Raw genomic sequence first — 22,318 nt, 5'->3', positions numbered from 1 at the left:
GTGAGTTGAGGAATCGAGGGACGCGACCCACTTCGCCACAGACGGTCCCGCGCCTCGCCGCTATGACGGGCACACGCCCCGCACCGTCCGCTGTGTGCCCGTCTTTGTCCGGAGTGAAAAGTCCAACGCGCTCGTCGGTGGCGGCTTCCCTCAACCTGCGCCGCGCTCGGCGAACCTCGACAGCGCTTTCGGTGGCATGCAGCTCTTTGCGACAGAAGCCTGGAGAGCAGCTCCTCTGCTGCTCACACACTCTGCACAGTTGACACAGCCTACTGTGCGGCTGCCACAGCTGTGACAGCGATGGGCTCGCCCTCACTGGCCCTCAGTCACTTGTGCTGCGGCTTGTGTGAGCGACACTGCTCGGCGACTGCCGGCACACTGTGAGACCATGGGTGTGAGGTTAAACCACGCTACCAGCGCTTGGTCACATCGGCCCCGAGGTCAGATCCTTCTACTCTGTTGATGACAAGACTTGTCTACTGGCTAAAGCCGAGCAGGAGGGCCCAGCGCATAACCCTTGGTCAACTCAGGGTCCACTCCCTTTACCGTGATAAAGGCGTGTCGCGGCGAGCGGGGCGGGCGTTGAGTCAGCATTCTGTCTCGGAAAGGAGTTTTAAAGTTCCACTCTCTCTCCATGAAAAGCCACAGACCACAACGCTTCGAATTGTTCGCCAGCCCTCCCCTCTACGGGCGTCGCGCCTCGTCGTACTGCCTTGCCGTCGCTGGGCTTCTCGGAGCGCGATCGCCGCTCACGGTCCCAGCCCCGGCCGTCTCTGCCCTGGCTCCGCGGTCGACCTTCCTCCCTACCAGCCGGTCGGCGCCCCGAGAGCCCGCACCTGAGAGCTCGCTGCTCGGGCGGAGCAGACCTCGAGCGAGCGCGAGGCGGCCGTCGAGGCGGAGCATGTGCGGCCGCCCGTACACGCGCGGCCGCACGTGCGCTGACCGGTGCGGGAAGTCGGCTGGCTGCCTGGTCAGCCGGCCGTTTAAAGTCCTCTCGTACTCGGCGGCTGCCAAGCGAGCTCATAGTGCGGATTGGCACGTCGCTCGTGGTCGGAGGGCGTCGCCACGGAGGCGCAGCTGGCCACCGGCGCGAGCTCAGCGACCCAGGCATTCGCGCTCGGCTAGCAGGCGCCGCTCTGCGAGCGAGCGCGCTAACTCCCATTGCGCAGCGAGATACACGCGAGAACCGAAATCGCACCTCGAAATGACGTACGTCCTAGGACGGCCGACTATGAAAATGAAACCTATGCTTGGCGACGAAACCGAAGACCAAAATCCTGGGGCCAGTTTTGCTGCGTTTGAGGCTGCAACCCTAATGATCACGGCTGACTTAGCCCGCATAAGAGGCTCGAGCCGATCTTAGGCCGCGTAAACACCCCAGCGTGACCGGTCACACTTACGACTTAGACCTGTTAAGTTATAAGCCGCCTCGAGGCTCAGAACTTAGCCTACTACCCAACCAGTCCTGCTTGGACCCTCGTTTCGGGGCTCACCGACCGTCCTCCCGGGCTCCGGTTCTCCCCCTTCGCTCGCTTGCTCGTCAGCCGAGCAACAATACGGTATACGTTTCTCACATCCGATTTCGTTGGTGTGTGGCTGTGGGAGCCGTCGAGCGCGTCGTCTCTCTCCTGGTCCTGCACTGGTTTGCGTCTGTAAAAAAAGCCGTGCGCGGTGCACGTGTGTTGCGCGTTGTGCTGTCTAGCTGTCACAAGATATAACAAGAGAAAGTGTGCCACCGTAGACACGATCGCCGATCGCCGTTTAGTCATGGTGGAGGGTAGTCAGTAAACGAGCCCCATCTCGGCGTGGCTCCATCCTTGCCCTCCTCAGGGAGCGACGTCGGACACGTGAGCAATGATTGCGAGGACATCAGCCGCCCGACGAGGCGCCCCTCGTCGGCGCAGATCAGCGCCAACAGCAAAAAGTAGCTTGGCACTATCAGGTACCGGCCAAGCACGTCTGCAGCAGATTTCTCCTCCTTCTTCTCGTCGTCGGCCAGTGCTCCGGTGGCCATGAGCCCAGGTGGTTTGTCGTCGCCGTCGTCAACGGACTCCACCCGCGCGTCGCCGACCTCCTGTTTGGGCGCCTTGAGGGCAAGTCTCCCGCGCTTGACCGTTCGGGACAGCCGCTCCAGGCCACTGTTGATCGGGTCGGTCACCACCTTCACGCGATTCCGGATCGCCGCCGAATAGTCCATGAAACCGAGCAGGAGGACGAAGGATTGGAAGATCACGTTGAAGAGCAGGAACAGCTCCACCCAAGTGAATTGGGACGTGTCGGGGAGCTGAACCGACTGGCGGAGGGCCAGCATGCACAGCAGCGAGGTGATGCCAAGCGCTATACTCTCGCCCGCCGAATCGATCCAAAAGGACATGAACCCGATGGCGTTAAGCAGCACCGCCGGGACCACTAGCCGGATATTGTATCCCATCGTGACGCGCCGGTAGCAAAGCCGGAAGTGAACCCGCGAGCGCTTCACCGAGTCGTCCTCCATATCGTCCTCCTCTATCCAGCCGTAGGTGTGGAAGTCGCGGTCGGGGTCGGCGATCTCAAAGCCGAGGCTGCCATCAAAGTGCGTGACCGTCTGCTCGCCGACCAGCGTGAAGGAGCACTCGGACGAGTCGTATGGGAAGAGCACCACATCGTCGTCGCAGAGGAAGGTCGCCTGGTCGTTCACCCGGTACATATCCGCCGTGCCCTCGAGCGCACCCTCCGCCTGAGCCGAGGTGGTGAAGGTGCCCGTCTCCGGGTAGAGGTCGATCTTGCCGTAGCGCGGCTGCAGCGACGAGAAGGACTGGCCGACCATTATCGGTCGTTTGAGCTTTGACCGCATTATACGCGCCCACGCTGTTGCCACTTTTCTTTTTCTTTTCTTCATTTTTGATTTCTTTTGCTGGAGGCACAACATTCGACGACTGTGTATCTGCCTCGCGAGGTCTCGAACAAACTTGTCGCCTATGTTGGACGCGCGTCTTTCCAGCATACAAGTCCGCCGACTAAATGATTTTCGGCCGGCCGCAGGTCGGGCTGGACGCGGCTGTTTCGGCCGGCGGTCGGGGTCGGACACCAGCTTTGTCGGCGCGTCAGCGCCGACGAAAATTTTGGGAGATTTTCTTATACTCCCGAGCTCCCGACTCCCAGTTACCCGACCTCCGTGTGGATTTTGTCAAACGAGATTGAATCTTGGAATCTGCTGATTTTCTCCTTGACGTTCCCTTCTCGCTTCTGGCTCGCCGCGCTCGCTGTACCTAGCGGCCGTGACTCACCTGCTTCGGGCGCGCTGCTCCTCGGGGATGGCGAGAAGCGGCAGAGGTGATGCTCATAGCTGAGCTAGCCCCAGATGCCCCGTTTGCCCCACTGCGGCGCCGCGCTCGTGCCGGCGTGCAAGTGGGTACAATGCACCCCTTTGTAGGGATGTGGCGCGAGAGTGAACATCTCGCGCCTGGTCGCCTCGCTATAAAGAGCTAGCACTGTCTGCGCAGCCTGTAGGGCAGCATCGGCGTTCTTTTTGATCCGATGGTGCTTCCACTGATTGCACCGCGCCTCGCTGTGCCTTCTCGGAGCCGGGTGGAAGCGGCGGCCTTCCGATGGGACGCGTCCAAAGTGACCCATCCTGCAGCACATGACGACCGCCCATCGCGTGTGCAAGCGTGATCACGCGCTGCTGCACTAGCTGCTGCTGCTGCACTGGCTGCTGCTGCACCTGCGCCTGGGCGTGTGTGAAACCCTGCCACCGCGGGTGCGGCCGCGGCCGCAGTGGTGTAGGCGGACAATGATGATGCCGCGCGGGCGGAGGCGGACGCGAGGACGCTGCCGTCGGACAAGGGGTTGCTATCATACGCAAGCACGAGCCGTCGGTGACGCGACGGCATAGCTGGGCACCTGGGCTGCAACATACACAGACATACACTCGACTGCAACGGCGCGCAGCGCCGAAGAAAATTTTGGTCGTCGAGCGGCGGCCGGTGTGGACGCCGTTGTTTCGCAGCTCGGTCGGGGGTGGGGCGTCCTGCGTTTCCCTGCGGTCGGTCGAAAATCATTTACCTCATGTATGGGAGTCTTTGTTAGTATCGAGGTGTCGTGAGTTTTGGTCCTGATAAATTCGCGGCGTTCGCGGCGAGCCGAGCCAGGCCACGGCGCTCGGCCTGCTGAGAGAAGACCTGCCCCGACGGCAGTGACAATTTACCCGACATCAATCGTCGACGGCAACCTCGAGAACTGCGCCTCCAAAGTCGCCCAGATTCGCCTCTCGCGGCGCGCTGAGTTAGTATCGCCGGTGCGCCAGCCGGCTCTGCTCCACAGCAGGGCATGCCTGACTGGCTCCTGCTAGCCGTGCGTCCTGGTGGCATCCATTGCCAGCTCAGGTAGCCTCAGGAGGTCGCCTCGCGCACAACTCGGCGCCGCACAGCACCGCTCCGCGTTACTACCGAGTTAGTATCGTCGACCCACAGAGACTGCTCTTCTGTAGGTGGAGCCGACAAACGCCGGCCGGGTCGGCCCCGCCGCCCCCATCGCCGCCGCCGGGGCGGCGGCGGCCTCGGCGGACCATCCGACGCGCCGCGCGCCCGACGGGGAGGTGTTCACCACTCCTGGCTCCTCACCCCGCCACGCCTTCGTGCAGACGCCGTGGCACCCACCTCAGGCGCCGCTCGGACTCGGTTGACGGCCGCCCAAGTGCTTGGCTCGTGCCCAGCCGACCGGCAGGCGATGCCCACTCGCTGCTAGGCTAATCTCGGGCTGTCAAGCGGCGGTGTGGTGCCGTGAAGGGCAGCGGTGCCAAAACTACGACTATTAGTACCGTGCGGGGGCAGTGCATTTAATTCTGTCAAAAATCGAAACGTGCTCCGTGGGACGTATTGGGCTAGGATCATGCGTCCGGGAGGCCCCCCTTGCGTGCCGCAACGACCCACAGTGCTGGTACCACTCTGTTCACGTTCACAGCTCTGAAGTGTGCCATAACTACGATACATGAGGTAGTCGGCGGACTTGTACGCGCCTCGAGGACCTAGCCCGGGGCGATCTGGCCTCGCTGCGCGCCTTCCTCTCCGGGCAGGGGACGAGCGGCACGTCGCTCGCGGCCCAGCTCGACGCACGGCTCGACACCGAGAGGCAAGACACGCTGCTCACCTGGGCCGCTCGGCACGGGCAGGCCGAGGCGGTGCGGCTGCTGCTCGAAGGCGGCGCGAGCGCCGGGGCAGCTGACGGCGAAGGCGCTTCCGCTCTCCTCCTCGCTTGCGCTGGGGGCTACCCCGATATCGTTCGGCTGCTCCTCGAGGCCAGCGCGGCAGTCGACCAAGCTGCTGATGATGGCGTCACGCCGCTGTTCATGGCGTGCCATGAAGGGCAGATCGAGTGCGTCCGGCTGCTTCTCGAGACTGGCGTGGCGGTCAACCAAGCAGATGCTGAAGGCTTCACGCCGCTGAGCGTTGCCTGCGAGAACGGCCACCCCGAGTGCGCCCGGCTGCTCCTCGAGGCGGGCGCGGTGGTCAACCAAGCAGATGCTGGAGGCGCCACGCCGCTGTACGTTGCGTCCCAGAACGGCGAGCACGAGTGCGCCAGGCTGCTCCTCGAGGCCAGCGCGGCGGTCGGCCAAGCTGCTGATGATGGCGTCACACCGCTGTTCGTTGCGTCCCAGAACGGCGAGCACGAGTGCCTTCGGCTGCTCCTCGAGGCTGGCTCTGCACCCAACCAAGCCGCGGATGATGGCGTCCCGCCGCTGTTCATGGCGTGCCAGACCGGCCACCCCGAGTGCGCCCGGCTGCTCCTCGAGGCTGGTGCGGCGGTCAACCAAGCAGACGCTGAAGGCTACACGCCGCTGTACGTCGCGTGCCAGCAGGGCCCCCTCGAGACGGCCCGGCTGCTCCTCGAGGCCAGCGCGGCGGTCAATCAAGCCGCGAACAGTGGCGTCACGCCGCTGTTCATCGCGTGCCAGGAAGGGCAGATCGAGTGCGCCCGGCTGCTCCTCGAGACTGGCGCGTCGGTCAACCAAGCCAAGGATGACGGTACCACGCCGCTGTACATGGCGTGCCAGAATGGCCACCTCGAGTGCGTGCGGCTGCTCCTCGAGACTGGCGCGTCGGTCAACCAAGCAGATGCTGGAGGCGTCACGCCGCTGTTCATGGCGTGCCAGAACAACCAGCTCGAGATCGCCCGGCTGCTCCTCGAGGCGGGCGCAGCGGTCAACCAAGCCCGCAACGATGGCATCACCCCGCTGTTCATCGCGTGCCAGGAGGGCCAGCTCGAGTGCGTCCGGCTGCTCCTCGAGGCCGGCGCAGCGATCGACCAGGCCGATGAGAGTGGCGCCACGCCGCTGTACATCGCGTGCCAGAACAACCACCTCGAGATCGCCCGGCTGCTGCTCGAGGCTGGCGCGGCTATCGATCAAGCCAAGCAGAACGGCGCCACGCCGCTGTTCGCCGCGTGCTACAATGGCCACCTCGAGGTCGCCAAGCTCCTCTCCTCCTACGGCGCCTCCCGCGCCGCAACGCCCTTCGGCACGCCCGAGGAGGCCGCAAACAGCCAAGGCCACGCCGACCTCGCCACCTGGCTGGTCGCCAGCCGCGGCTGGACGCCGCTCCAGCACCTCGAGGCGTGCCAGAGACTAGCGGCCGAAGGCGTGAGCGCATTGTCCTCACGCGTATTGCCCCTCTTCCGCAGGCGCTCACCGTCGAGCGGGCGCGGGCGCTGCTGCGCGGCGGCGCGGACTCTTCAGCCGGCGAGCCTTCTGCCCTCGAGCGGGCGCGCGTCCTCTGCGCGTGGGGCGAGTCGGATCCGGCCGCTGCGGCCGTCGGCTCCACCGTCGCGATCCACTCTCTCGTCTCGCGGCCCTCGATGAACGGCAAGGTCGGCGTCGTCGTCTCCGCAAGCGCTTCGACGCGCCGCTTCGGCGTGCGCGTGGCGGGCGAGGCCAAGGCACTCGCACTGAGGCGCGCCATGGTCTCTCCCCGACTCGCCGGATCCTCTCTCAGACACCTCTCTTGAATACCCCACGCCTCTGCCCTCCCCCAGGCCGGCCAACCTGCAGCCAGCGGCCGAGGCGGTGGAGGTGGGCAGTCTCATCCTCAAGGCGGCGGATTGGTCGCCGCAGTCGCACGAGCTCTTCCCGGAGGCGGCTCGCAAGCGGGCGGTCGAGGTGATGCGGCTGGGCTACCTGATCGCTTGGGACGAGGAGCGCTTCGACGGCCGCGAGGGCGCGGCTCCGGAGCTGGCGGACGTCTGGCGCGGCTTTGTGCTGCCGAAGGTGGTGGCGCGGTGAGGCCAGAGTTGTGTTTGTGTTCGTGGCATCGTGGCAGTTCAACCCCGAAGGGTCCGCTAAAACCATAAATAAACAAAGAGTTGGACAAATCAAATTCCAAATCGCAAACATAGAAACCCAAACACAGGCGGCGACGTGGCATACGAGCTCATAGGAGAAGGAGGCGGGCACAAGTTCCAAGGACGCACGAGCGAGCGAGACAGCAGCCATGACGATGATGATTCAGCGCGTGAACGCCAACTCGCCTGCACAGGCCGTGAAGAGCCGCGCACGCGGGCCGACGATTACGCAGCTGCGTGCCAAGCAGGCCGCTCTTGTGGCCGCATCCGAGCTCGCGGCTTCGAGTGATGCCGAGGCGAGTGTGGTAAGGCACTCGCCCGTTGACGAAGCCAATAAATAAATAGAGCAGACAACCCCTGGTGGGATTCCTACAGACATGCACATGGGTGCGAAACAACGACAAGACCAAGGCACGGGCAGAGGAGAGAGAGAAGAATATAGGATGGATAAAGCGCCTGTTCACGGCATGGAGGGTGAGCCACGCTGAACGTGCTGAACGTAGAGCCGAACGGGAGGAAGCCGGGGAAGAGGACTCCGAGGAGGACGAACCAGTGGAAATCCCGTCGTCAGCTGTAACGATGCACCCGAAGGGGACCCCAGCGCCAACATCATCGGTGAAGGCACAAGTGTTGCTCGCGGCTTCTCTCTCCTTTCGTCGCAGCTCTGCTCTCCTCGCGGCATATTTTGGCCCCTCGAGAGTTGGGGCTAGTTCCATTTCACTGTGGCACAGCTCGCGTGAAAAAACCTTGATTTGACCATTTGCGCCATTTGGTACCGCTCGGTGCCTTCCAGAGGCAGCTGCGACCCCGCCGAGTGGACGGGGGCACACAGCAGGGGGCGCGGTGTGCGGCCGTCCACGCAGGGGTGTCTCAGCTGCCTCTGCGCGTCCTGGAGTGCTGGAGATGTACCAAATAATAATTGTCGGCGCTGGAGACGACTCGACGCCGCTGAGATCGGAGCTCAAGCTCTGACAGGTCGCACGTCGCTCCTTTGACGCCGACGTGACTCACCACCCGTGCAGATCACATCAGGACACGGTCTCGACACAATGTGACGACCAAAACGATCTTGGGGGCCAGGGCGAGACAACAGGTCGGGGTGCCACACGGGGCACAGGCGTATTCTAGAGGGGGGAAAGAAACGGGGAATGAGGGGCCCCGCCACGAGAAGTGCGTTCTGGGGATGCAGAGCGTGCAAAGCGGCTAGGGATGAGGCCACAAAAGAGGCGCGCGAGGCAACCTGCACGAGCAGGATTTTGGACCAGGACGATCAGGGACACAGGGGAACGGGAGTGGGGAACGCATCGCGGCACGGAGGGGGGCTGGGCAGGGTTCACCCACACGACAGGGTCCCAGGGATTCCCCTGTGGCATAGGATGGGCGAAATAAATAAATAGAGCAGTCATCTCCAGCACGAACACAGAGGCACAGTGCGCACCCCGCCCCGCTCACAGGTCGAGCTCACAGGGCGTGCATCACACAGGTGTGGACTGTGTGACTCCTCGGGTTTCTGGAACAGAGGTGTACGTACGTACTTTTAGCTTACTGGAGGTGTATGTACTTTTAGCTTACTGGGAGAAACGGGAGAGGGGGTTGTGTTCTCTAGGCCCCTAAGGGCCCTACGCGCGGCGTGAGAGCTCGGAAGCGAGCTTTGCACGGCGATCGAGGATGGCGCGGTTCGAGGTGTGTAGGAATCCTAATAAATAAATAAATACAACGGACATCCCAAGCTAGGGCTGGGTCGAGGACAGACACGTCCCCACCTTTGCAGGATTTTGCAAAAGCGAGGGGGGAGGGCGCATCGCCGCGCGGAGAGGGCTGGGCACAGGGCTCCTAAAGAAAGAAAGAAAACAGACAACCCAAGGGAGGGATGGGAGGACGGCACAGGGCTAAAAGAAAGAAAGAAAGAAAACGGACAAACCAAGGGAGGGATGGGAGGACGGCACGCCGCCACCACACAGGGATTTTAAGGAGAGGGGTGTGGTGCGCTAGCCGTCGCCCACCCTTGGGCGTCCGCCTCTTCCTATCTCTCTTCGCAGTCTCTCGCCGATTCTCGCTGCAACCTTCATGCACAGGGAAAAAGAAAGAAAGAAAACAGACACGCCAAACGAGGGATGGGACGAGGACAGGGTCCACACCTGCACGAGCAGGATTTTGGAAGGACGATCAGGGGGACAGGTGGGGCTCTCCTGCTCCTGACAAGGGACACGACAGGCTCGCAGCGCGGTGCGCGGTGGACTCCCACATCCACTGGCGGTCTCATCTCAGTCTAGCGACCTGCCTCCAGCTTGTCGCTGGCAGTCTCTCCTACCACAGGCACACTGACACAGGGGTGGCAGGGGCGGCGGCACGAGTCTCCCACATACTATGCGGGCCTCACTAGAGGTGCGGCCTGTGCGTGTCCTCGCCCTTGAGGGGGGAGGGGAAGGGGCTGTGTGTCTGTGCATGTGTGTGTGTGTGTGTGTGTGTGTGTGTGTGTGTGTGTGTGTGTGCGTGTGCGTGTCCGAGCCGCCCTGAACGCCACGAGCGCGCCGCGAGCGCCGTAGCGCCGGCGAGCGCCGTCGGCAGCGCGCGACCGCCACCCAAAAGCCGAGGTACATCAGGAGCCGCAGCCGGCCTGCTCTATCAGCCCCGCAGCCGCGGTGGCGCGACCGGACCGCGGTCGCTCCAGGCGCCTTTTGGCCCCGGTTCGAATCGCGGTTGGCGCGCGCCCTCGCGGAGCGACGCGTGGCGCGCGACGCGCGCGCGTGCGCGTGCGCGCCCAGCCGAGCCTAGGCCGTATGCCGTCTGCCGTCTGCCGTCTGCCGTCTGCCGTCTGCCGTCTGCCGTCGGCCGTCGGCCGTCGGCCGCCGCCGCCGCCGTAGCGGCGGCGAGCGCTCGCCTTTTGCGCGACGCGCAGTGTGGACGCGCGCCGCCCAGCGCCGGACGTGCCGGAGCCGGTCCGGCGCGCGCGCGGGCGGCCAGCGCCTGTAAACAGACAGCTGCCGCCCACACGTTCAAATGTGTGTAAGGACGTCAGGAGATGCACAGGGCTCTGGGATGGGCGTGTTCCAAAAATTCTTTCGCCAGGCGACGCTCCGCCCGCTTGGCATGCCACCGCCGCAGTTCAACCGCAAGAGGACGCAGACAAAGGAGCAGCGCAAGCGCCAGAGGGTGCGCGAGAAGAAGAAGAACTTCAAGCTCAAGGGTGGTGTCACCAAGGAGCAGATCCAATCCGCCGCGACGCCGCTCACCAGACGAGCAGGCAGCGCCACACTGCCCAAGATCACGAAGAAGAGCCTGAAGAAGCAGCGTGTGCGAGCAAACAACAGCGGGGGAGGCAAGACGCAGAGCAGTAAGATGGAGGAGTAAGATGGAGGAGTGAACTGTACGTGTGCCAGTCTTTCCATGTCACGCAGTCTCGTGCTTTCCGCAGAGAGATCCGATTGAGATTGTACAAGTTTTTATCACTGCACACGCGCCTCTGCGGACGGAGCGGACTGAATGCGGCCTCCGCCGGCCTTTCGCCACCGCACACAACCTCATGGCTAAGACCTGAGCGCCGCTGGTCGACTCTCGTCTCTCGTGCGATTGTGGATTGAGGTGGCAGGGGAGGAGGCTGAGGTGACGGAGGAGGAGGAGGTGGAGGCTCAGCCGAGGCCGCGCGAGACCGCCGCGACGTCCTCGGCGAGCGAGTCGACGCCGACCGCCTGCCTCTTGTCGATGATCTTGTCGACGATACCGTAGTCGACCGCCTGCTGCGCGTCCAGGTAGAGGCAGCGATTCGTGTCGGCACGCAGCCGCTCCTGTGAGGTGTGAGCCCACCAGGAGGGGGGGGGGGGGGGGGCAAGGTCTGGGGCCAAGAGATGAGGAGCGAGAGAGAGGGAGGCAGAGGCAGAGAGAGGAGAGAGGCAGAGAGGGGAGAGAGGGACGGGCAGAGAGGGGGAGGGCTCCTCGCTCTGCCCCGTGGCGGCCGAGAGCATCTGCAGCGCGTTCTTTCGGTTGACGAGCACCTCGCGCGCCTGTGCAGAGGAAGTACAGGGAGAGGCGTGGGCGGAGAGCCGCGAGAGCAGAGTCGCGCGAGAGCAGAGCTGCGCGCGCCACCGCCTCCGCCACGCCCGCCCTCGCCGCCTCCCTCCCTCCCTCCCTCCCTCCACACGCTCCCATGCGCATCCCTGCCGGCCAGCCCACCGCCGCCGCCCGCCCTCTCGGCTCCATCTCGGCCGCCCCCCGCCTTGATTGCGATGTCTGACGCCTGCCCCTGCGCCATCTGCCCCCGCGGCTGGTGAAGCATCACCGTGCAGTACCTAACACGCAGTGAGGCCGACACTTCTGACCGCACCTCACAGCCCGGGCAGCGCTCTCTCCTCCTGCTAGCCTGTCCGCAGGGCAGCGTCGAGCGGGGCCCGCTTGCCAATCTCGGCCCCTCTCGGCCCCTCTCGGCCCCTCTCGGCTCCTCTCGGCTCCTCTCGGCCCCTCTCGGCCCCTCTCGGCCCCTCTCGGCTCCTCTCGGCCCCTCTCGGCTCCTCTCGGCCCCTCTCGGCCCCTCTCGGCTCCTCTCGGCTCCTCTCGGCCCCTCTCGGCTCCCTCTCGGCCCCTCTCGGCTCCTCTCGGCCCCTCTCGGCTCCTCTCGGCTCCTCTCGGCTCCTCTCGGCCCCTCTCGGCCCCTCTCGGCTCCCTCTCCTCTCGGCGGTCTCGGCTACTCCGCACGGAAGGGACGAGCGGTGCCCCTTGTCGCCAGAGGCGAGCAGCAGCGCCGAGAGGCCGTACGCCTTGCCGACGAGGAGCGTGTGGATGGGCGGCTTCACGTACCTGTGTTCACACCCAGAGCCGTGAAGAGGCGCCGCTCACACTCGCAGCAGTGTGCGCGAGGCTTGTGGAGGACACGCCCCATGGTGTCGGCGATCGCGAAGGCCTCCGTCTCGAAGCCGACCGGCCGGCCGTCCTGCACGAGGGCGAGTGGACGAGGGCGAGGGCGAGGGGCGGTGGTGCGGCGTGAGAGCGGAGAGAGGGGTGTGAGAGCCGCTGAGAGGCTGGCGGGGGCGAGAGGCGAGGCGGCAGCACCCGGAGGTGGGTGCGGAGGTGTGGGCGCGGGAGAGAGCCGCAGTGAGCGGGTGCGTGTAGCTGGGGAGTCTCTGTCGGCACCTCGAGCGTGGTGCCGGGCGAGTTGATGTACATTGTGATCGGCTTCTCGGATGAGTCGTACTGCAGGTAGAGGAGCTGGCCAATGATGAGCTCCGTCACCTGCGCGCTCAGCGGCAATCCGAGGTACACGATCCGCTGGTTCAGCAGCATCGACGGCATGTCCGGAGGCGGGCCAATTCGCGCGCCGTCGACCATCTGCCCACTGGATGCGCCCGCTGCGCTGGCTCCGATGAGAAGGCCGCCGCGCGTCACGGCCGCGGCAGGCGGCGGGACCGCGATCGGCGACCAGCCGAGCGCGAGGAGCGGGAGCACTTGCAGCGTCATGCACGAATAGATGCGCTTGCTCGCTCGCAGCGCCGAGTCAGTCAGTGCTCGCGCGCGGAGAATCCATCATTTTTCTTTTAGCTCCTTGTGTTTCTTTTTTTACGTTTTGACGCCGCACTTGGAGCTTTTGGAGTGCAGTCGGTGCGACCGATTTTCCGGCACTCCAAAGCCGTCCGCCTGCGAATGGTGGCGGTCGGCGACCCACAGCAGGCAGCAATCCTGCTCGAGCGGCTCCGTTCATTCGAGGCCGAGGCGCAGGCAGCACTCGGTCCTGCACAGCGGCTTCTTGGCATCCCTCCGCTCCTCGCGCTCCTTGCCGGGCTCGTCCTCAAGCCCAGCCAAAAAGTGGCGCCGACGCTGGAGGAGCAGAATGCGTTTGCCCGCCTGCAGCTCGCGCTCAAGGCGGCGGGAGGCGGCGCCGGCGAGTGCGGTGGCGGCCTGTTGCGGCTAACGCCTGCCCTTTCGCCCTCGCCGGAGATGGCGGCGCTTGCTGCGGCAGTGCTGGGCGCGGACGCGGGACGTGCGGAGGAGCGACGGCCGCAGCAGCAGCAGGAAAAGGAGGAGCGGGAGGAGGAGGATCAGGAGCAGGAGCAGGAGAGGCAGAGGAAGGAGGAGCGGCGGCGAGCAGCCGAGATTGAGCTGCTGAGCTTGGTTGCCCGCGAGGAGGCGGAGGAGGAGGAGCGGGCGCGAAGGCACGGCAAAGCCGGGGCCAAGCAGAGGACCGCGGGATCGGCGGCGGCGCAGAGGCGGCGGCGGCGAGGGTCCGAGCAGCGTGAGGCTGGAGAGCGAGGCGGGGAGGAGGAGGAGGAGGAGGAGGGGAGGGCGGTGCCGGCGCCGGCCGATGGCGGTGCCGGTGCCTGTGTCGACGGCGGTGCCGGTGCCTGTGTGTGCGGGAGGCATCTCTGTGTTGCCCCTGCGCCACTCGAGACTGGGCGTGTGTACTCACAGGTGCCAGCCTCGAGGAGCTGATGCTGGCCCCTTCGGTCGACGCGACCGAGAGCGACCTGCAGGTCTGCGCCGGGAGAGAGAGAGAGAGAGAGAGAGAGAGAGAGAGAGAGAGAGAGAGAGAGGAGAGAGAGTGTGTGTGTGTGTATGTGTGTGTGTGTGTGTATGTGTGTGTGTGTGTGTCCGCCTCCAGACTCTCGACACATCCTGGGAGGCTGAGCTGCGGGATGTGCAAGCAGCGGCCACTGACGCGTCCACGACACGTCCACGGCAGGTGCTCATCACGGCGGCCGCCTTCCAACCCCTACCCGGCACGTCCCATCACTGCACCGTGACATGTCCGCGCATGCGCACATCCGCAGGGCGAGGGGTGGACCGCCGCGGGCAAGGGGCGCAGGCGCGCCAGCGGTGGCTACAGCAGTGGCGGTGATGCCGGCTGCGGGGCGGAGGGCGGCGGCGGCGGCGGCGGCGGCGGCGGCGGCGGCGGCGGCAGCGGATGGGGCGTCCGGGGCAGTGGTGGCCCAAGTGGCGACAGACGCAGCGGCGACGCCTCCGCCACCACTGCCGCCGGACAACCAGACAACCAGGCGGAGGAAGAGGCGGAGCAGGAGGCGGCGGCGGAGGTGGTGGAGCCAGGACGGGATCCCCCGGCGGCTGCGGCCGAGCCTGCCGTCGCTGAGGCTGTCGGGGAGAGGGAGGGTGCGGTCGAGGGGCGGAGCCACGCCGAGCTGTGCGCCGAGGTGAGCTGGCTGCGCGCCGTTCTCGAGGAGGAGCGCACCGCGCACCGCCGCGCGATGGCGGCGCAGGCGAGTTGCGAGATCCTCCGACACAAATCCCTTGCGACTTGCCGGCTGGCAGCCAGAGCCAGAGTGGAGTCCCGCTGCCCCACGACACGCCCCCACCAGCTCCCCTCGACGTGTCTTGCCTCGCCAAAGCCCAGCTCCCCTTCCCCCGAACCGCAGCGCGACGAGCACGAGGAGGCCCTCGAGAAGGCGCGCGGAAGAATCCAGGCTCTGCGGCTGCGTGTCTACATTCTTGAGGCGGCCGCCGACCCCGAGAGAGAGGCGGAGGCGGAGCAGGAGGACTCGCCGCCCGGCGAGTATGGGCCAGCAGGTCGCCTCGGTTTGGTTGCGGTTGGGCGGGCTGGCGCTGGGCGACTCGGCGGGGGCGCCGCGGAATAGGTGACGTACGTTAGGGGGGAGGCATCCTCTAGCCTTTGTACCAACTCCTCGCAAGTCTCGCATACAACTCCAAAAACACAACTTTTGTCGCAGATCCGATACCCCACAGCGCACAGCGCCACAGGCTGACGCACATAGGCGAGAGAAACCCACAGTCTTGTAAAACCCTTTCATCCTTGGCTCGATTCGTCACATCACCACCACGAGCGCGCCTGCCGCTCCGTCGCCGCGGCAAGCGGCGGCTTGGGCGTCGTCTTGATCGCCTGCAGGTCGATCTCCAACGCCTTGCGCACCTGCGTGCACTCATTCCAGTCGTCCTCCAGCATTGCCACCTTGCGCTCGTAGAGCATCCTCTCGGCCTTGGCGGCGGAGGACGCCCTGTCGAGCGCGTCGCGCGCCTGGCTGCACGAGGACAAGTCGCGTCCCAGCGCTTCAAGCTGCTGCTCGAGCGTGAGAACACTCGACATCTCCTTGTGGAAGGCGTCACGCACGGTCAAGGCGACGACGAGGGCGGCCACGAGGGCGAGGACTGCGAGGAGGGGCGAGAGGAGCCGGGAGGAGAGGAGGCCCTCCGCACCGACACGCGTCCCCCGCCACAGTTCGCTGCCCCACCGGCACGGCGGTAGCGTCGCCTTGGCGCGACGTGCGGCCTCCTTGTCCGCCTTGAGTGCCGCGTCTCGTTTCAGCTGCTGCCACCCTCCCGCCCTGAGCAGCAAGTCGCGGAGCGCTGGCAGCTCGGAGTGGCGTGGCTCGTTCGTGATGGCCGTCCCCCAGATGTACTCGCGCTGCGAGTCATCGGCGCCCATGACCGCCCAGGGCAAGGAGCCGTCGGCGCCGCCGTAGAGAGGCTGGAACGTGTCGACGGCGTGCTCGGCGTGGAGCTTCTCGACCTCCTTGATTGACCGTTCGTTGAAGCGGAAGGTCGAGACGTGCTGCTTGAGCTGGTCACACACTTGGTGCTTGAACTTCCACGTCTCCTCAGTCGTCATGGTGTCACTCTTCGCAATGACCACCACGAGCGGCACCAGCGTGTGCAGCCGCTGCATTAGCTCGACGTCGGCGCGCTTCATGCGGTGCGGCGGGATGAAGAAGAGGCACAGGTGGACCAGCCCATTCCACAGCTTCTTCTCCTCGTCGAGCGGCATGTCGTCTCGGCTCGCCACCTCCTGCGCGAGGTGCACCGAGATCCGACGCTCGACCTCGGCGACGACCTTGTCGGCGCTGGAGCGGCCGGGCGTGTCGACGAGCAAATCGCCATACCCTGGCGTATCGATCAGCGTCACGTCGAGCCCCTGCCGCGCGCCGTCGTACAGCGGCATCTCCTTGATCAGCCGCTCGACCACGTCCGTTGTCTGCCCGCCGCCGCCACCACCGTCGCTCTCCTTGTCCAAGTTGGACCGTCGCAGTTCGGACGTGAGAAGGGCCTCCTTGGCCTTGCGCTCGCCCTGCAGTTCAATCACCTGGCGGCCCAGCTCGGCCGCCACGTCGTCGTCTTCCTCGGCATCGCGCCGGCCGCGCAGCTCCTTGATCCGGGAGGCGAGCACGCCGATCTCGGAGCGCAGCGCGCCCACTGCGTGCTCCTGTGTGCGCTTCGCCAGCTTCAGATCCTCCAGAGTTTGGAGAGCCTCGCCGCGCTTCGCCTTGAGGAGCGTACGCTCCTCGCGCAGAGCGAGCGCGCGCACATCGTCGCATTGGGCATGGCCGGACTCGTGCTCGTTTCGAGCGATGACGTCCTCGAGCGACTGCACAACGTCCGCCTGGGCAGCGACACGCCGGCGAACCTCGTGCAGCTTCGTTGGGTCGAGGTGAGCGAAGATGTTGCGAAGGAAGGTCGACTTGCCCAGGCCGCTCTCGCCAACACACAGGAGGTTGAACGACTCAACGTGCTCAAAGGCAAGTGCGTCGGCGTCCTCTGCAATCTCGCCCAGGTGGTCGGCGAGATGCGCCGCCAGTGCAGAGACTTCGCCCGACGACGGCGGTGCGACTGACGGTTGCGGAGAGGGACGGACTGATGAGAAGAGCGAAGCCGATTGTCCGGGCCACGGGATGGCCTCGTAACTCTCGGCGTCACTCATCGGCCCGTCTTCTTTCTTTGCGTTGATGTACACGCGCACGGTGTTGGCGTCTCCGGGCCCGCAAAAGTGGACGCGACCAGCTGCCGCGCCCCCTTTGTTTTCTTTTATTCATTCTCTCTTCTCTGCTGGTTGGACTCCGTTTCGCCTTCCTATCGATCTATCGTAGAGTACGGTCAGGCAAGGTAAACGTCTCAACACACAAAGTGGTGGGGCAAGGGGGGGCGACCCTCGCATCTCCACGCCCGGGTGAGCAGACCTTGCGTGCCGTGCGTGGGGAGAGAGAGAGATTTTTAGCAATACCAAACAAGTCTAACACTCACACGTCATTTGGGGCCTGGAACCCTGTTCACGCGCGCGCGAGACGTGCAGACAGGGTTGCCAGGTGGAGAGCGAATGGCGCGGTTCACGCCTCGCACAACAGAGAGAGAGATGCGCTCTGCATGGTGTTGTTTTGTTTTGTTGCGTGGGTGAGCAGACCTGACAACAAACAAAACAATCAGACCTGAACCCCACTCCCTCCCTTCCAGACACAACCCGCACACAACCCCCACAGCGTGGACAATTACTCCCCTGTAAGATACAGCCCCTTGGAGTGTGAAGGACGAAGGCCTCGTAGCCCTCCGGGGTGAGTGTGTGTGAAGACCCGGAGGGTTGGAGCGAAAAAAAGCAAGCGAGTGGGTAAGATATGGGTAAGGCCAGGTGTTGACCTAGAATCTTCGTAGAGTCTATACGACGCCTCTAAATCGTCCCCCCCCCCCCCCCCAAGACGCGTCTACTCCCCGTTCCACATTCAACACTTTCAATATTTACACATATGCTGTGAGACTGTGTGAGAGAGTTAGGGGTCGAGAGAGCGAATGCGTTCTCCAGATAGCGCAACCTCCGTCTCGGCTCGGGGGGGCCGACCACACGAGCAGGAGTGCATCACCGACCGTGAAGAAGGCCGCTACGACATCACATCGAAGTGCCCGACCTCCTCGAACGACTCGGAGTCGGAGTTCTTGTCAGGCTCGGAGCACGGCTTGGAGTCCTTACCAACGGGCGTTGGTGTGGTGTGCATCGTACCAAAGGTCCAAGCGGCGCCGCCGACGAGAACAACAAGCGTGACCAAGGCTTGCCAGCACGCAGTGCCCAGAAAGGTAGAGCGGTGCTTTGCGGCGGCAACGAGCGCAACGAGCGCGCCTGCAGCCGCCTCCATCTCTTGGAGGCAAGGGGGCGTCGCAGCCACAACCGACAGTTCGCCAAGCGCCACGGAGCCGTTGCATCTGACAAAATCCTCGGCGGTGCGGCTGTCTTCAATCGTGGGGAGGGAGAGCTCCGTCGTCGGTGTCGCGGCGGTGGCGAACCAGCCCGGCGCCACAAACGTCACGACGACGAGGGAGGCGACGATGACGATGCCAATGAGGCAGATGCACGCCTTGCGCTGGGCGGCTTTGTCTCGAGCCTGCAAGCCGCGCACGGCCGCCTCGAGCTTCTCAGCCAGCTCATCAGCCCGAGCGATGGCAGTCACACGCTCGGCCTCGCCCTTCTCCGCGCGCGTGCTGGCCTCGGCGAGGGCCGTCTCCAGCTCGCCGATCTTGCGGTAGATCGGCGGCAGCGTCGTCTGATCATTCATACGCGCGGCGTTGCTAGCCTCGCGCTGAAGGCTTTCGCAGCGTTGCTTCGCCATCGACAGAATGCGGTGCAGGATGATGGCGAGGTTGCGGTCGATCTCAAACGACTTGGACAGGTCGAGGTAGTTGATGCACGGGTAGACGTTACCCACGGGGATGCCGAGAAATTCGGCTGCGGCCTTGAGCTTGGCGCCCTTGGTGCCGTTTGACGCGCACGGATCCGCGCGCACCTTCTTGTCCGCGTCGTCGAGTTTTGCGACCAACACGATCGGGTTGATGCCGAGGCGCACAATCTTGCTGAACTGATCGAGGATCTTCTGCATGAACTCGCCGTCGGTATCGTCAAGCTCGCCATAGGGCAACATAAAGACGACGGCGTGCGGCGTGCGGCCAAAGCGTATCACCTCGACTTTCGAGTCAGGCGACTCGGAGAGCATCGTCTGGTCAATGTGGCGGTCCATGTCCCAACCGTGGGGCAGCGACCCCTTCATAATCGCCTCGAGTTCGGGACCCTTGTAATTCTCGGTCGTCAGGCCCTTGGTGTCCCACATACGTAGCGGCAGGCCGTCGGCATCGATGCAGCGGAGCGAGACCGTGCAGTGATCGTCGCTGCCGTGGACTGGCTGTGCGCAGGGCAGCGCCTCGTCCGAATTGGCACCAGACATAAGCGCAAAGATCGAGTTGGCGAACGATGACTTGCCCGAGCCCATGGTACCGAAGATGAGCGCATTGAATTTCTTTAGACCGTACGGTGCAGGGTCGAAGGTCTTGTTGAGTGCAGAGGAGACATACCAAGCGTGGTCCACATTGATTGTCTCCTTGGCGAGGATCCATCCGTTGGCGGACTTGAGCTTGAAGGAGAAGCGGCGAGGAATGTCGGCGATGGTCATATGCCATTGTGACCGTAGCCTCACCTCGACGTCGAGAGTCTCCCCAGCCTTGATAGTGGGCACAGGCGTGTACTCGTCCTCATTGTAAGCTCCGCCAGAATAGTGAATGCGCGCACCATCGATCGTGGGGCCGTTCTGCATTTTCAACTCGATCGGCACCGTGATGCGGTCGAAGCGCTCAGTCTTCTTGGCGGAGCAGACGGTCATGATGACCTTGCCCATGGCCCGATAACGCGTCCCGCGCTCAGCTCGTCCGGTTTGCTCCCACCGCAGCCCAACGGCGTGAGCCGCCAGGGCGTGTCACAATCGTGCTCACAAATCGAGCCCGAAGAGGTGAGCCCCTTGACGCCGCCTACGAGGCGCCCAACAGGGGCGATACTCCGCAGGTGGTTTGCTGCCACAGCCAAACAGGGTGCACGTGCCGAACAAGAGCCGGACATGAGGAGCGTCGCGGACATGAGGACCGGCCCGCCGACGATCCAAGACCATGTCGGCCAACCACTGACACCAGGACACGAGGGTGAGTTTGAGCAGAGGCAGGCCAGTGAAGACGCGAGGCTCACAACACTCGAGGAGCACACGCCACACGTGTCCGAGGCAGTAACATCGGACGCGGAGCGAGAGCGACAGCACGAGGCGCTGGCGCTTGACCTTGAGACGCTTGAGACGCGCAAGAAGCAGATTCAGCACGAGGCGCTGGCGCTTGAGACCGGATTCGCAAAGCTCGCGGCAGAAAGAGAGCAGCACGAGGCAGCTTTCGAGGCAGAAAGAGATCAGCTACAGGCAGAAAGAGATCAGCTACATGCTGATCAGGAACAACTGCGGAAGAATAAGAAGCGGACCGATGCGCTGGCGCTAGCACTCAAGGCGAGGTGGCAAAACCTGTTGGAGCGCGAGGAGCAGGTCAAGCTCGCGACCACCACGGACCGTGCACAGGCAACCACCACGGTATCACAACCTGCAGCGTACCACGTGCAGAGTGGCACGACGGCGGCCAAGTTCCAGAGGGTCATTGACGACGTGAGAGACCGCTCCGGTATCCCAACGGAGTGGTTCGTCTCTGCCGAGCCGGAGCACACGTACCCACTGGTGCTGCTCTTCGTCAAGCCGAGCGGCCCGCGGCTCGCAGACGGCGTCGTGAAATATGAAGAGGTGGAGGTTTGCCGTAAGATGGTGGCGCCGGGCGGCTCGCTGTTCATCTGTACCATGCGTGCTGGCAACGATCCGCAGGCCGCCAAGTCCTTGCCGGCCGGATGCCCGCCCGTTGAAGGGTTGCTCGACTTTTGCTACATTTCAGGCGATGCGCAGAAGCCGCACACGCTGAATCAGTCATCGAAGATGAACGATCGCTCCACGCGAGAGCTGGCCGAGGCGTTCAAGAAGGTCCGGCCGCCATCGCCCCAGATTCGCCATCGGCCGAGGCTTCAGATTGTTGGACCAATCACTTGTCTGGGAAAAGCAATGCACAAATGCTACCTTGTTGTTGTTAGGTGTGTCTCTGCGATCGCAGAATCCGTTGGCGGGCTATCCCGCGGGCACTTTTCGCCGCACAGACTTTAGCAGACGCCTCAGCACTGCCACTGGGCACGGTCTCGTTCGTCGTTGCGCGCGTCTCTCGGGCGTCTTTGTGACGATCTTGATGACAACATCTACCATCTTTAACTTTTATTTTCTTCGCTTTTCACCACATACAGCTCATGAGCATGGCCCCGGCCCTGTCAAAGAGCCGCCGTAGCGTACACAGTGTGTCGCTAGAGAGTACACAGTCTCACAGTCTCTCTCGCCACACACGTATAGCTTGTACCCCTCCCGCGACTGTGTCCACGACAAGGAGTACGCAAAGTAGTAAGTGCGTCCACCCGAACGCGCATTGCAATTTACATGCACACATGCACAAACGTACGCGCGGAGGCTCCCCACCTTCCCGCGGCAGCCTCCCGTGCACGCGAGGCTCCACGAGTGCTCGCTCAGCCGTACTTTTGCTGCAGCAGATACGCGAGCAGCTCGGCGTCACGCAGCTCCGAGACGTTGCGCATTCCCTGAGGCGGGGCGAGGGTGGGCGCGTGAGGGTTCGGCAGACCGCACTCCTCTCCCTGCGAAACGCTGCACACGCCTGCAAACGCTGCAGCTCGCGCCGGTCCCTGTCGGTGCAGACCACCACCAGCGGCGAGCGCGGCGCGGTAGTCGGCAGCGTCTCCACCTGTTCACGCGCGCACGCTGTGAAGAGCTGCCCTCCTCTGTCGCCCCGCGCCGGTCCGCACGCGAGTCGACCGTGGCGCCGCCCGCCTAGAGCCAAGTCACACAGCCGCGCTCAGCGGAGGGGGACAGCCGAGACGCGCCGGCCGGCCGCTCCCAGGCCTTCTCGATGATGATTTTGAGCTTGTCGGCGTCCGGAGAGGTGGTCTTGGTGATGTAGAAGGTGCGGCCGCGCAGGCAGGGCGCGGCGGCGGCGCGCGTGCGCGCCTTGGCGGCGTCCCAAGGGACTTTGACTCCCTGAGGTGTCGTGGGGACTGGCGTGTCAAGGCCGAGTGGGCCCGCCTCGGAGGCATCTGTGGGCATCCTCTCGGCTCTCTCTCGCGCGCTCCCCTCTTGCTCGGCTCTTCTCTCTCGTGCGCCGCGCCTCTCGACCCCCGCCCCACCCCCTCTCACCCATCGCTCTCCGCTCTGTCTCTCGCGCGGCGCCTTGCTCGAGACAGTGCACTCGCCGAGCAAGTACGCGTCCACCGGCACGAACTGGTCGGCGGCGCGGCACGCGTCGACCCACTCGGGCGTCACGATGTCGCACACGGAGACCGCGACGAGCAGCTTGATGGTGCGCGACACGCTCGGGCTCGGCTCCACCACCATCACAG

General features: G+C 64.4%; 7 protein-coding genes across 7 annotated transcripts; 2 read left to right on the top strand and 5 right to left on the bottom strand.

Annotated features, from left to right (window-relative positions):
- Positions 1-1,765: 1,765 nt before the first annotated feature.
- On the bottom strand, positions 1,766-2,878 carry EMIHUDRAFT_246654 (hypothetical protein; the record flags this gene model as incomplete). The annotated part of the gene is made up of 1 exon (XM_005766091.1): positions 1,766-2,878. The coding sequence occupies one exon, from the start codon at positions 2,876-2,878 to the stop codon at positions 1,766-1,768; it is 1,113 nt and encodes a 370-aa protein (XP_005766148.1).
- A 638-nt stretch (positions 2,879-3,516) lies between these two features.
- EMIHUDRAFT_470688 (hypothetical protein) lies at positions 3,517-7,255 on the top strand (the record flags this gene model as incomplete). The annotated part of the gene is made up of 4 exons (XM_005766090.1): positions 3,517-3,603; positions 4,469-4,576; positions 6,658-6,936; positions 7,025-7,255. The coding sequence occupies 4 exons, from the start codon at positions 3,517-3,519 to the stop codon at positions 7,253-7,255; spliced, it is 705 nt and encodes a 234-aa protein (XP_005766147.1).
- A 3,684-nt stretch (positions 7,256-10,939) lies between these two features.
- EMIHUDRAFT_370997 (putative endopeptidase Clp) lies at positions 10,940-12,799 on the bottom strand. The gene is made up of 6 exons (XM_005766089.1): positions 12,439-12,799; positions 12,183-12,238; positions 12,004-12,105; positions 11,528-11,600; positions 11,247-11,315; positions 10,940-11,099 (listed from the first exon to the last, which is right to left on the bottom strand). The coding sequence occupies exons 1-6, from the start codon at positions 12,760-12,762 to the stop codon at positions 10,944-10,946; spliced, it is 780 nt and encodes a 259-aa protein (XP_005766146.1). The 5' UTR covers positions 12,763-12,799; the 3' UTR covers positions 10,940-10,943.
- Positions 12,800-12,886: 87 nt separating this feature from the next.
- On the top strand, positions 12,887-14,949 carry EMIHUDRAFT_459496 (hypothetical protein). The gene is made up of 4 exons (XM_005766088.1): positions 12,887-13,282; positions 13,711-13,772; positions 14,070-14,513; positions 14,670-14,949. The coding sequence occupies exons 1-4, from the start codon at positions 12,946-12,948 to the stop codon at positions 14,886-14,888; spliced, it is 1,062 nt and encodes a 353-aa protein (XP_005766145.1). The 5' UTR covers positions 12,887-12,945; the 3' UTR covers positions 14,889-14,949.
- EMIHUDRAFT_370996 (hypothetical protein) lies at positions 14,935-16,076 on the bottom strand. Its single transcript, XM_005766087.1, has one exon. It carries the CDS (start codon positions 16,031-16,033, stop codon positions 15,083-15,085), a length of 951 nt encoding a protein of 316 aa, XP_005766144.1. The 5' UTR covers positions 16,034-16,076; the 3' UTR covers positions 14,935-15,082.
- Positions 16,077-17,801: 1,725 nt separating this feature from the next.
- Positions 17,802-19,688, bottom strand: EMIHUDRAFT_246646 (hypothetical protein; the record flags this gene model as incomplete). The annotated part of the gene is made up of 2 exons (XM_005766086.1): positions 17,802-17,843; positions 17,922-19,688. The coding sequence occupies 2 exons, from the start codon at positions 19,686-19,688 to the stop codon at positions 17,802-17,804; spliced, it is 1,809 nt and encodes a 602-aa protein (XP_005766143.1).
- A 1,745-nt stretch (positions 19,689-21,433) lies between these two features.
- On the bottom strand, positions 21,434-22,318 carry EMIHUDRAFT_470685 (hypothetical protein; the record flags this gene model as incomplete). Its single annotated transcript, XM_005766085.1, has 4 exons — positions 22,149-22,318; positions 21,825-21,959; positions 21,738-21,752; positions 21,434-21,666 (listed from the first exon to the last, which is right to left on the bottom strand). Coding segments are annotated over exons 1-4 (546 nt in total), but the record flags the coding sequence as incomplete, so codon positions are not given.

The sequence above is a fragment of the Emiliania huxleyi genome, assembly GCF_000372725.1.
Source record: "Emiliania huxleyi CCMP1516 unplaced genomic scaffold EMIHUscaffold_522, whole genome shotgun sequence".
Classification (NCBI taxonomy): Eukaryota; Haptophyta; order Isochrysidales; family Noelaerhabdaceae; genus Emiliania; species Emiliania huxleyi.
Note: the sequence above shows the minus strand (reverse complement) of the source record. Positions and strands in the feature narration are given on the sequence as shown.